Source organism: Pelodiscus sinensis, chromosome 23 (genome assembly GCF_049634645.1).
Source record: "Pelodiscus sinensis isolate JC-2024 chromosome 23, ASM4963464v1, whole genome shotgun sequence".
In the NCBI taxonomy this organism is placed as follows: domain Eukaryota; kingdom Metazoa; phylum Chordata; order Testudines; family Trionychidae; genus Pelodiscus; species Pelodiscus sinensis.
The window spans coordinates 12,154,738-12,168,751 of NC_134733.1; the positions used below are offsets into that span (position 1 = coordinate 12,154,738).

General features: G+C 47.3%; 1 protein-coding gene across 1 annotated transcript in view; it reads right to left on the minus strand.

Moving 5' to 3' along the window:
• Positions 1–216: 216 nt before the first annotated feature.
• Positions 217–14,014, minus strand: part of PEX14 (peroxisomal biogenesis factor 14) — a 116,962-nt gene continuing 103,164 nt past the window's right edge. Inside the window, exons 6-9 of the mRNA XM_006127059.3 lie at positions 11,871–11,973; positions 10,567–10,664; positions 4,725–4,816; positions 217–2,069 (exon numbers count right to left, since the gene is read on the minus strand). Coding sequence (XP_006127121.1) covers positions 1,604–2,069; positions 4,725–4,816; positions 10,567–10,664; positions 11,871–11,973 — 759 coding nt within the window. The 3' untranslated portion in view covers positions 217–1,603. The remainder of the gene's footprint in view (positions 2,070–4,724; positions 4,817–10,566; positions 10,665–11,870; positions 11,974–14,014) is intronic.

The following is a 14,014-nucleotide window of genomic DNA, read 5'->3' on the forward strand; positions in this document are numbered from 1 at the left end:
TTGGAGTGGGCCCCCCATCAAAGATTATTGCCCATGCCTGTCATATGCTGTGCTGCCCCTTGCTGGGAGAGCTGTGTACTGCAGCAGCTGAACATAAAACTAATGATTTCCCAATTATCTTTCAAAAATATTTGTATAGGGGCTCCATTTCCCTGCCCTTTCACTTCCCTTCCCAGTCCTCAGAAAACAAGAGTAGCAGCAGAGATCCTGGCAGACTGGTGTTAAATAGTGGTAACTCATATTTATTACAATTATATACAATAGTATTTTATATTTGAACTCTATACATGATCACACGGATGAGCACGTTTGCTTGGTGAGGACGACAGTGAGACTCAGATGTTACAGGAATTCCTCCGCTAAGAGATCTTCTGCAGTGAATGAGAATCAGACACCACCATGTTTTACCAGTTGAGAACATAGTGCTGCAAACAAGAGGTTTCTAAAGGTGTTGGTTTGTGTTTAGTCCCTGGAGGGCCAAGAGGGCTGAGGTGTGGTAGCTGGGAAGAGGGAGTGGGGGATCTCTGCTCAGGAAGCCCTCTCCATACGGTCAGCAGCACATTGGTGAGGTGGGCACATGTACTTTGCTGACACAAGTCTCGCCTGACTGTTCCTGGGGGGCTTTCTCCTCATTCAGGGAAGAAGATGAGCTCAGAAGTATGGCAGAGATTTAGAACGGATTGACTGCACCAGCAGCAAGGACACCTGATCCATGCAGGCTGGGCTGTGAATTGAACGGAAGACGCTCTGAGTGGGTAAGCAGCAACCAATTTAAGTGGGAAATCCAGGTGGGATTCCTACCAATAGGAGAAGGCCTTTCACCTGAGGATAAAATAGTAACAAGGCCGCCTGCTCTCACGTGCATGACTATGGTCGTGAGGCATGGATCTGGCCTCTAGCAAGAGGCTGCCGGGGTGTGGAGGTGAGAGCAGGGGGCAGGGGTAGGAGTATTGTTCTTTGGACCCCATAAGAACGTCAGGGTTTCTCAAAGGCGGCATGGTTTCAGGACTGAGGCCTGGCCTGAGGTTTGGGGAGGGAAATGGCTGGACTGGGATGGCAGATCTGAGAGGAATCTCAGGCACAGAAACAGTCAGTCTGGGGATGGCTTTCCATCTAATTTCAGGAATAAAACCAGATGGGACACTTCAGGGGTGGGGAAGAAGTGGTTTAAAATGGAGCTGCAATTAAAGGGCTGGGGATGAGATGGGGCACGGGCAAGCCAGTTTCTGAGATCAAATGGAAGACCTCTAAGCAGCAGCAAGGAGTGAAGGGGCTGACGGGTTCAGAAAGGAGGCTGGGTACAGGGGGACTGGTTTCTCTAGCTGTGGTGCATGATTGGGTGAGTGCTCTTCCAGCCCTAGCAGTGACCCCCAGCTGAGACTCCAGCAGTGCTGGTGGGGTGGAGAGGGAAAAGAAACCACTGCAACGCTGTATGGGCCTGGGGCAACACAGAGCCTGCCTTGCTCACTGGAGGAGCGTGACGCTACTCGAGGCGAATCACTGGGGGGGCAGGGGGAGAGAGCTCTCCACCGAATGAGAGAGGCACCAGGGGTGGGGGAAGGCTGGGCAGATTCAGGGTGCGATGGGAAGAAGCCCATTCACCCTAGTCAATCTCATTTTCATTGCTGGCTCCTTCAGGTCTCCGTAGCTTCTCCACCTGCTCGTTAATCTGCCCATCCCCTCCTCGCCGGTCCTCAGTCTGGACGCCCAGGCACTCCTCTTCATCCACATGGCTGACATCATCATCCTCATCGTCCTCTTCCTCCTCCTCGTGCCCTTTGTCCTCCTTCTTCTCTTCCTCGCCCTGCACTTCCATTCGCACCTGGCCCTTGACGTCCATCACCACCTCGCCCCCCTCCTCCGGACCCAGCAGGTGGCAGCTGACCTTTGCCCCCTCTGGGCTGTGGTTCTCCTTCACGGGTGATGAGGAGGCGGACTCATTGCTGACGGGCGAGATGTCACTGCTGCTGTTGTGGTTGGTAACAATGGGGTTGGAGGGCGAGGCAGGCTTCACCGGGATTTGCCATGATGGGATCTTGGGGGCTGAAGGGGAGGGTGGGAACTGCCTCCTTGTGGGGAGGGGAACGAGAAAAAGGAGTTTTTATTACAAACTCTGCAAGGGGAATCACCAGCGAGATCTCAAGTCTCCTCTGCAATAAAGGAATAGTCACGAGGCCCCTGGTGCCAAGATGTCAAAGCACTTTACAATCATCCAGGAACTGAGCCCAGACGTGCGAGGGAAATATCATCCTGGTTTGGAGCTGGGCAAACTGAAGTGGTGAGAGACTTAAGAGTTGGCCAAATTCACAGAGGGAGCTAGGATAGAGCTTAGGTGCTTTCTGAGTCCTCCGCTCAAGTTGTAGCCACTAGGGAGCACTGCCTCTGATCAGACAGGGAAGTTTCACTTTCCCTTCACAACCATCCTAGTTGGGGAAGATCAATGTGAGGAATCAGGAGCTTCAACCACCCCAAGTCTGAGCTGCGGTGAAGCTGCAGCCTGGCACCCCACTGTCTCCTCGTGCAGGTGTGCGCATGCACTAGCTCGCTGCAGTCCAAGCCACCTCTGCTGGGCCTAGTGTGCCCTACCCCTCAGGGCTAAAGGCTCAGCAGTTGTAAAGCAGTTTAGCTCCACTGACTTCTATGGAGTTACACTAATTTACATCAGCTGAGGAGCAGCCCAGATAGCCACATGGGGGAAAAGGGGCATGCTCCCTCTGGTGCCTTTGGAAACATCTCTGTCACCCAGAAAAGGACTCAACCAGGGCCTGATCCTGCATTCCTCACACAGCCCCAGTTCCCGCTGATGAGCGTGCACTTCAGCACGCATAGGAATATGAGATCTGGCCCATAAAGTGAAAGTGAGCGTGGGAAAGGGTTGTATGTTGAGCTGGCTTGTACCAAAGGCTGCTCCAGAAGAGATCCAGGGAGGCCAGCTGCCTTTCTGAATTGAGTATTCAAATGAGGCCAATGCAACAGATTTAATTTTCTTCGGCAGACCTAAAAACAACTGCACTCACTTCCCTCCCCCTGCCAGTGGCCTTGGAGGAGCTCTGCCGTTCTAGCCTCCATCTCGTCCGAGTGCAAACAAGCTAATGTCTGCATTATTCACCAGGATCATAAATGTTATCAAGAAATTCAATTTGGAGACTTTCTTGGCTCCAATGTTGCTGCCGCCTGCTCACTGCTGGGAGATATGCTTTTTGTTTTTGTTTTATTTTTATTTTCCAAAAGCACTTATCCCCAGGGTGCAGAAAAACACTGAATTTCCCTTAATGACAGCTCTCCCCTCGCCCACTCTAAGGAGCTCTATCCCTTGCCGCCAGTCCAAATGCACGAACCTGGGCAGAACCCTTCTCACTGGAAAGGCGAAGGGCCGGGTAGCCCTGTGAGCTGCGCCGTTTAGCTGGCCTGAGACAGAAAGTCACGCCAAAGTATGGCCAGGCTTGTGAGCTCTGCCCAAAAATCTCAGAGTGACACTCTTCTCCCCCAATCTCTGCCCCCTTGGAGGGGATTCAATAGCCAATGCCCTTGCTCCGAAAAGAAGGTTAGTGTGACCCCCAATAGATGGAAATGGGACCTGTGACTTCTCCCAGAGAGTGATATAACATAACCCCAGTTCCCCAAAGCTTTCTACTGTGAGTTTTGCTGGACTGGGGCAAGGTTCCTCAGATACAGATTTTAAAAAAATCAAGCCCCACCCAATTTACAGGCCTCTGTACCCATTTAGAGTATCCGCTTATGTCCAGCAGCTGTTTGATCTCATCTTTAATGGGTCTTTGGGCCTACCTATGTCATACAGCAGTGGCAATGGGCAGCCTTTGTTACATTTGGGCAAACAGACAAGGTAAGATGGGAAGAATAAAGCACCAATGACTCTACGGGAAGGTGACCTTGGGGTTAAATCAGAGATTGTGAGCCCCATTCCCGTCTTTTCTGTTTACTCTCTCAGTGTCAGTCAATCTCTATCCCAAATGGAAACAATAAAAGTTACTTATCTTCCAGGGGCACCCTAAGGTTTAATGCATGTTTGTAAAGTGCTTTGAGACCCTTGGATAGAACATAAGAACGGCCATACTGGGTCAGACCAAAGGTCCATCTAGCCCAGTATCCTGTCTGTCAACAGTGGCCAATACCAGATGCCCCAGAGGGAGGGATCACAACAGGTAATCCTCACGTGATCCTTCCCTGTCACCCACTTCCAGAGAAACAGAGACTAGGGACCCCATTCCTACTCATCCTGGCTAAGAGACATTGATAGACCTAACCTCCATTAATCAATCTAGCTCTTTTTTGAACCCTGTTAAAATTCTAGCTTTCACCGCATCCTCTAGCAAGGAGTTCCACAGGTTGACTGTGTGCTGAGTGGAAAAAAACTTCCTTTTGTTTGTTTTAAAACGGCTGCCTATTAATTCCATTAGGTGACCCCTAGTTCTTATATTGTGGGAATAAGTAAATAACTTTTCCTTATTCACTTTTTCCATACCATTCATGATTTTATAGCCCTCTATCATATCCCCTCTTAGTCTCCTCTTTTCTAAGCTGAAAACCCCTAATCATTTTGTTGCCAAAAGGAAGGCAACAGTGAAGTGCAAAGTAATCTTATTAAAGAGCATTGACAGAGGAGCTAGGGCTAGGTCCTTCTGATACTGTCCTCCTTCCTGAGGGAATTCCCAAGGACTGCCACCCTCCCTGCCCTGCTATCCCACTCATGTACCCCTCCTTACCGATTTAGAAGGAGCCCTTTTAATGAGTAGATCTCAGATTTCAATTCATTGATATTCTGTGACTCTAGGATCCAGTTGGTGGAAGTGGTAGCCTAGGACACAAAAATTAGAGGCAATGATGAGTGAGTGGATTGGAAGATAACTCAGAGCTGTTCTCTCTCCTACCCTCTCTCTTCACCACCAGTCTTCAGCAACGGGCTACTGTGCCTGGGCTCTGACATCTCAGTGCTGGGTAGAGGGATTTCTGCAATGTGAACTTTGCATCTGAGCGGCTCCCGATTCTGTTGACAGCTTCCAAAGAAAACTTCTTTGCTCTGATGCTAGGAGGAGTCAAAGATTTCTCTTCCATTCTTGGGAAGGGTTAACCCGCTTCCAAACACACTTTGCACAGATTAGGATCCATGCATCAAGCCTAGCCTTTGCCAAAGCAACCCCAAGGGAGATTTCTTCTCTTTTTCTTAAAAAGGGGAAGCAAGTATTTGCGAGGGCTCTAAACAGAGATCCCTACAGCAAGGAATCTGTAAGAAAACCTAAGTACCTAGTCACAGAACCAGCGCAGCACATCTGAGAATCAATGCGAGCTTCCTCACATGGGCCTGCCAGCATGCCCAGCCCTGACCTGGCTGGACTACTTCTAGAGAAGAGGGCATGAGATTTTCAGTAAAAATTTCAAAAGCACAAGTGATTTAGATCCTAGGTCCCACGGAAAATTGTTGGGATGTATTAAAATTGTTACCTTATGCCTAGAAAGCAGAGTCAATTCCATCCTTTCCTGACATTGCCCTCAGTCAAGGGAACTGATTATAATCTGAATACTTGCACGCTAGGAACCGAACTGACTAACTCAATCTCTCCTAAATCACCAAAAAACTCTACTGTATGGAGGTTCTAGGTCAACTGAGCAATAGATACTTAAAAGCCCAAAGGACTTTCCTCTGGATCAGAACAAGTAGAGCTGTGCCTGAACTACCAGACTATCTCCAGGAAGCAGCTGTACTAGGTACTCTCCTCTGGAAATTTCAAGGCAAAGAGCCCAAGTTGGTGGGGAAAGATGATGAGCAATTCACGTAACTCTAGTATAGCTGCTACTGGCACCATATTGAAGAGTAATGTCTGTCTGATAGTGGATGGAAACTGGGGCACAGCACAGCTTTTGGAAGGTTTATTGCAAGTAATAACTTGGCCGTTTTTATTTTATACCTTCATGGGACTAGAAGCAGGATCTCTGCTTCCCATGACCAGACTAATTTTGCCTTCACGTGTACATACGGCAAAGGGAAGAGCTCTCAGAAAAAGAAACAATCTCCTGCATTGAAAGTGCCCCTCCTCCTCCAATCCCAAGAACGGCCATATTGGGTTAGACCAGTGGTCCATCTCACCCAGTATCACGTTTTCCAACAGGGACTAGTGCCAGATGCTTCTGAGACAATAAAGAGAATGGGGCAATTTTCAAGTGATCCATCCTGTTCTCCAGTCTCATTTTATGGCAGTCAGAGGTTTAGGGAGCCAGAGCATGTGACTGTGTGCTCAACCATCTTAGCTAACAGCCATGAAGTTATATCCTTCACGAATCTATCTTTTTAAAATCCTGTTATACTTTTGACCATCACAACATCCTTTGGCAAAGAGTTTCACAGATTTACTGCACCTTGTATGAAGTACTTCTTATATTTATTTTAAACCTGCTACCTATTAATTTAATTGGATGAAACCTGGTTCTTGTGTAATGTAAAGGGTAAATAAAAATCCTTATTCACTTTCTCCACACCATTCAAGATTGTATAGACCTGTTATATCCCCCTTCGTCATGTCTTTTCTACTCTGATCAGTTCCTATCTTTTTAATCTCTCCTCATATGGAAGCTGTTCCATGCCTCTAATAATTTTTGTTGCACATTTTCCAGTTCTAACTTTTTTGAAATGGGGTGATCACAACTGCATGCAGCATTCAAGGTGTGGGCGTCTCATGGATTTATATAGTGGCATTATGATATTTTGTTTTATTATCTGTTTCCTAATGGTTCCTAACATTCTGTTAGCTTTTTTTTTTTTGACCAATTCAGCACACTGAGTGGATGTTATCAGAGAACTATCCACATTGATGCCAAGATCTCTTTTTTGAGTGGTAACAGCTAATTGAGACCCCACCATTTTGTATGTACATTTGGGATTGTGCTTATTGTGCATTAAACAATATTGAATTTCATCAGCCATTTTGATCCCAGTCACCCAGTTTTTTGAGATCCCTTTGTAACTTTTTACATTTAGCTTTGGACTTTATTATCTTGTGAAATTTTGAATCTTCTGCACATTTGTTCACACCACTGTTTACTGCTTTTTTCTCAATCATTTATGAGTATGTTGAAAAGCACTTATCCCAGTGCAGATCCTTGCGGGAGCTGGCTACTACCTCTCTCCACTGTGAAAGCTATTTATTCCTACATATTGTTTTCTATTTATTCCTCTAACTTTTAAGGAATTACTGATCCAGGAGAGGAACGGCCTGCTCATCTCATGACTGCCAACTTTGCTTACAAGTGTTTGGTGAGAGACCTTGGTCAAAGGCTTCATGAAAGGCCAAGTACACTTTATCTACTGGATCATCCTAGTTCATAGATTTGACGACACCTGCAAAGAATTTTAATAGAATGGTGAGGCCTGATTTCCCATTACAAACGCAGTGTTGCCTCTTCCCCCACATACAGTGTTCTATTGTGTGTCTGATAATTCTGTTCTTGACCATAGTTTCAACCAATTTGCCTGGTTCTGAAGTTAGGCTTACTGCCCTGTAATTTCCAGGACTGCCTCTGGAACATTTTTTAAAATCAATGTTATATTAGTTCTTTGTCAGTCATCTGGCACACTGGCTAATTGAATCAATGAGTGACATAGTACAGTTAGTAGTTCTCCAGTTTCATTCCTGAGTTCCTTCAGAACTTGTGGGTAAATACTATTTCGTTCTGGACACTTACGACTGTTCAACTTATCAATTTGTTCCAAATCCTCCTTGACCGACATCTCAGTGTTGGACAGTTTCTCAGATTTGTCACCTAAAACAATGGCTCAGGTGTGGGAATCTCCCTCATTTCCTCAGCAGTGAAGACTGATGCAAAGAACTCACTCAGCTTCTTCACAATGGCCTTAAAGAGGGTCTTTCTTGAGGGCTCCTTTAGCACCTCAATTATCCAGTGGCCCCACTGATTTTTTGTCAGGCTTCCTACTTCTGAGGTACTTTTTACACTTGACTTGCCAGAGTTTAGGGGCTCCAATTAGAAGGAGATACAAATGGAGTAAATTCCTCCAAAGGCAGAACTGCCTACAATGATTTCTGCTGGCAGGGACTGAGGATGGAGTTAGTGTGAGAACCCCCACAGCCAGTGCTCAAGGACTGGAGCTGCCAACTCCTCCACACAAATTCCAACCGGGAGAATTTGGGACTGTAAGCTCCCACACGGCCTGTGTTCCTGCTCATTTCTTACACAGGCTTCAGTAGGGGCTGGACAGACACAAGCACCTTCACAGCCAACATTCCCTACAGTGATTCCAGCTGGGAGAGACTCAGTCTGTAATAGCTGTGATATACACAGATGCGTTCCCTTGGGATTCACACTCCCAGCCCTCAGACAGTGAGAATCCAGGAGCCACTGTTCTGGCTCTCCAAGACTTGAAAGCTACATCAGCACTTTAACAAGAGAGTGATTTCCACTCACCGGCCTGCACAGGACTCAAATTTCCAAAACACATATGGTGCCAGATGCCTAGGATTTAGAAATAAAATCTGACATCTGGGGCTTTTTAGCTAGTCTCTTTAAAAAACAGTTGTAGAAAATTCAAGGCTTGAGTTTTTATGTAGGTTTTTTAATTACTTAAAACCCCTCTTTTTAATTTTTTACAGCATGCCAGTAGGAGTTTGAAAAGCAGATATAAAAACTTACATTACAGCTGAGAAAACACAGCTTTTACTCTTTGGTTTGTGGGGTTGCCCAAGTCTCTGTACACAGGAGGTTGAGACACCATAACAGCGTGCGTTACCATTTCAGCACAGAAGAGGAAAGAAGGGAGGGAGAACTTTTTAAAGACTCTGTAAACCACCAAGACTCCTATGCCCTTTTCCCTTTCGAGAGCCCAACATGTGGTCTTAATCTTAACACTTACGACCTGAAAACAGTTTTTCAATTTCCGGAATGGCTCCAGGCCATTGACGGGCCACGGTTCCCAAGGAAAGCGAGTGGATAGGTGGATAAATTGGCTTTCACGGCTGGGTTTACAATTGTGCTTCTAAGGGATTCCTACTGTAAGGTATATTCCCTGCACAGCCAGAGCTGGCCCACAGGCTATCCACCATCAAAGTGTTTACAAGAAACTGGAGCCTGGAGAAGGCTGGAGATGGAGGACTCCTCTATAAATACCTAACTGTTTCAGGGATTGCGCTATAGAGGGGGCTAAAGCCCTCATTCTCCAGTTATTGGCAGGCAAAGAAGGCAGTGACTGGTCCCAGGGATAAGGAGAGGAAGGCTTTCATCTCTAGGTCACCTGTTCATATTCAGGAATGACTGACATCTGCTGGCTGCTGGGAGACCGAGAACAGCGGCTGTAAAGCACTTCAGAGATGAAAAGCGCTGCTGTCCTCACAATGCAAACTGATCTTGGCCCAATTCCCAAACTCACAAGTACCCACATAACATGCCAGTCACCAGGTGCAGTAACCAGTCTCCTTGTGATCAGTCTCAGCACAGGCACCAAGAACTGCACAGGCCATGCAGACTGCACTCCAATCTCAGCCTTAGAGATGATTCCTCTTGTTTGGTGCTTGCACTGCTCCTGTGCTTTGGCTGCTCTATGCACAGTCCCTGCCCTTCCTGATAAAGAGTGCCAACGAGGCTGCCAATGTGTACCAAACTTGAGGGTGGCACCACCTATTGGACTGAGACCACCAAAACCATTCACACAGGTCAGCCAACAGCCACTGGATAGCAATAACATTCAGTTGTTACCTGGCCTGAAATGAAACAGGTGACTCAGGGCATGACTTCACTATGGGCAAGCGAGATAGGCAGAGGGGAACCGATTTACATCTAGTATAGACATGACAAATCAACTGCCGAGTGCTTTCCCATTGATTCCGGTGTTCCACCAGCACAAGAAGAGTAAGCAGAGTCAACGGAAGAGCATCAACCGTCAACTTACCACGGTGAAGATACCGCAGTAAGCCTACCTTCCTATGCTGACTTCAGCTACGTTATTCATGTCACTGAAGTTGCGTAACTGAGGTTGACAGCCCAAGGCAGTACAGGCAAGAGGCCTACAATGCAAAAGAGTCCATAGCCCCTTCCCAGTCTCAAGTCATATAATCCAACTGATCTGTGTTTGAATACTTTGCAGTAAGGGCACTGATTTGCACTGAGATACTGTGGTGATGGGCACAGAATAGATACCTGCATTAACAGGCACATCAACAGACAGAGGATTAAAATATACAAACATCTACCTCTATCCTTTTCCTCCTTCAGCCCATGGGTAGGAAGAAGGGCCACTTCTGCTCCCTATCATTCCAACTGGATATACAATGAGCTCTCCTACAAGGAACACTAACTGTACAGCTGAGAGCAATTAAGGAGATGGTGGACATGAAAGATGCAAATGACACCCTCTGAGAAGCCCTATATGTTAGCTTGGGGCACCCAGTCAGCACCCATTACTCTATCCAGACACCCTTGAGAGACAAAGCTGGATACACAAACTGACCAGACAGGATGAAGACAGGGGCTGGAGAAGTCATGTACACTAAAAAGAGACAGGAGAATTTCTGACAGGTGGCCTAGAGAAGAGATGGAGGTGAATACCTTGGCAGCAGCTAGCTCTTGGGTTAGCTCCTGGATTTTCTGCTGTTGCTGCACCAACAGTTCCTGGACAGACGCTAAAGTTGTCTGCAACTGAGTCACTGTGGGATGGAAAAGCAGGAGTTTCTGTTAAACTGAGACATACACACATATCCTTCCTGCTGTCTAGCTACAAGATGCCTCTGTTCCTGCTATATCTAATTTATCTACAGATGCCTGTTCACCTTAATCCATATAAATTATCTGCACTATGGGTAATCTACCTGCACTGCATCTAACCTCCAGTATTTCTAGTTTATCTTTCCATTGTAGAGATGTCTATAAGCCCACAGTATATCCATCCAAAACCTCTCCTTTCTAATTATATCAGTTTATGATTTGCACATCTCTCTGAACTTATACAATGTTCGTACCATTTATCCACCTCGGGCCTCACACAGGCACATGATACAGGGTTTATCTCTAGTTTTGAAACCCACAGGTGCCTGGATCAATTCCAGAATGGAGTGAGAAAAGAAAGCAAGCCTCTTTTATGCACTTCCTCTGCCAGCAGGTCCAGTTAGCTCCCACCTTGGGACCACCTCTCTTTCACCCCATGAAGGCTGAAACAAACCTGCTATGTTCTCTCTTGTCTCAACAGCTGACCACACACTCAGCACCCTCTCCTGGATTTCAGCAGAAACCTCCCCTATTAGAACAGGAGCCTGTGTCTGGAGGGAGGGGAACTGCCTGCAGCTTTGGCGGTTTTAGCTGGAGTTTTCATCCAGTAAACAACTTGACAAAAAAAAAATCTATTGGCGTGACAGGTAACAGCTAATCTGGGCCATCATTAGGGCACTGGGTAATGAACAGGCGCCCTATGGAGTCAATAACAGAGAAGGTGGCTGGGGTCAATGGAGGCACAGTAATTACAGACTCTCTTGACCCTGCTTTGGATTCTTGGAGGCAACGGGGGGAGAAATCACCAAAAAAAGCCCCTGAAAACCTCAGAGAAGCAGAAATTAAAAATGAACTTTACAGCCCTCCGAAAGGCTGTCATTTTATTCCCCTTATTAATATTCTGAGGTTGGGAGCCTTTCCGTAAAAACATAATTAATTGAGGCCGCGCCGACAGTAAACAAGCAATTTCAAATTAAACCGAAATGACGGCGGCTTCATTTGCAAATGTGAACAGATTCTCAGAGCAGATAAATGAAGTCACCACATAAAGTGGAGATGGAGGAGAAGAGGGAGGGGGGTCTGGGCAGGGTGGAGGATACAGGGAGAAGGGCTTTGAGGGGTGAATTGATGGAGTCATTAATCTTTACCTGTCTGTGTCACGCTGCCACTCATCTCAGAAATGTTTGCCTCAATCCTCTGAAGTTGTTTTCTGTCTTCTTTGCCTCCCATGATGAGAGGGAGCAGGTATTTCTGCACAGAGCATGGAGATGTTGTTAAGAAATGGGGATATGCCAGGAGTTTCTTCTAACCTATCCCAAACACCCCAGAGCCCACCAGACATTTTTAACCCTCTCCCAGAAACGGCCATCTTCCCATATGATGAAGAGAGCGGTGCCCTGGAAAAAGGAATTCAAATAAGTCACAAGAAAACAGAAGGACTTTTGTGCTCTTTTCCCCAGAGGCTCTGAGAGAAGGTCCTTGGCTCTATTTAGGAAAATTCTCAGCCTACCACCCTTTCCACAACCATATTCAGAAGGGATTTCAACTCCACTTCACTCATCTCTCATGAGACTATAGCTTTATCCACAAGGAAGGCAATGCAGAGCCTAGAGAAGAGGCGAGCACAGGTATGGAGAGGTCAGGGCATAAAAAGAGAGGGAAGAGAAAATGACAGAGACTGGTAGGTAGTATAGTGGTGGGCTAAGCAGAGTTCTGGGGAAACAGGATTGAGAGAGCAGAGGAGATGGAGCAAAGGTAGAGAGGATCTGAGGTAACAAGTGGAGGCTCTGAGCCATGCACGCAACTGCAAGGGAGGTGCTAATATAGATAATCAGGGCACTAGAGGAGTAGTGGCAGCTCGATGACATCATACACAGTGGCAATGAAATCAAACTCAGCCTCCTCTTGTAACACATTGTAGGCATCCCTAATTACTGGGGTCCCTTCTGGGGCACAGCTACCTAAACTGAGTGTGGAGTATAACAAGAGCACATTCAGGATATGTCTACACAGCAAAGTTATTTTGAAATAACAGCCGTTATTTCAAAATAACTTTACTAGCGTCTCTACACAGCCAAACCGCTATTTCGAAATTCATTCAAAATAGCGGAGTGATTATTTCGAATTTACTAAACCTCATTCCACGAGGAATAACACCAAATTCGAAATAGCTATTTCGAAATAAGTGCTGTATAGACACTTATATCGAAATAGGGGGCCTCCAGCCTTCCCAGGGTGCCCTGGTAGCCACTCCAGCCTCAACCAAGAACACTCCTCTCCCTTCCCCCCTTCCCGGAGCCCTTAAAGGGGTTGACTCTGGCCACAGTGCCTGTGCCAGCTCCAAGCCTGCCAGCCCAGAGCCAGCAGTCACTGCCCCTGACCCACTGGCAGCCAGCCCTCCACCACTCCCCAGAAGCAGTCTGCCAGCTCCCAGGAGATCATGAACCTTATTCAGGTTTGGGGGGGATGCCCCCAACATCCATGATCTCCGCACTAGATGGAGGAACATGGCTGTCTATGGCAGGATGGCTGCCAGCCTGGCCACCAAAGGCCACATGCGAACCCAGAAGCAGGTTTGCATGAAAATCAAGTTGGTCTGGCAAGACCCCCAACCCTGAGCTTCCCCTCCCCCTTCTTCCCTCTTTCAGCTCCCTCCTCCCAGGTTTCCCCCTCCCCTCTCTTTTCCCCTCTCCCGCCTCCTTTCCCCAGTCTCACCAGAGTTTCATCCCCCCCCTCCTAGTTTTGTTAAATAAAGAGAGTTTGTGTTCATGAAAATACATGTACTTTATTTGACATCAGGAAGGGGGGTTAGGGAGGGATAAGTGGAAGGACATGAGGGAGGAATGAGGCACAAGTCCCCAGTGGGGCAGACCAGGGAGGCTCTTAGTGCTCCTCAGGGTGGAAGCTCTCCCACAAGGCTTCCTGGATACTGACAGCCCCCCAATGGACCTCCCGGATGGCAGCCTGCATAAAGTGCAGCCAGGCTTGCAGAAACACGTCCACGAGAAGCACCAGAGTGCCATGGGGCAGCTCTGGCTCTATGTTGCAGAGTGCTATGGTGTCCCACGTGATGGCAACAAGAGCACGCAGAGACAAAATGCTTTGCTATCCCTCACTGAGGAAGGCAAGCAAGCAGGGAAAGCTGAGAACTGGCTGTCCGGGGGGCAGTCCCTTTAAGCACAGGCCTCAGATAGCCTCAGGCAGCAGCCACACAAAGTAACTCCTGACCTGATGCCCTGCTGGACCTGGTTCCAGCTGGCCTTAAATGCGATTCAGCGTCCTTTCAGTGCGG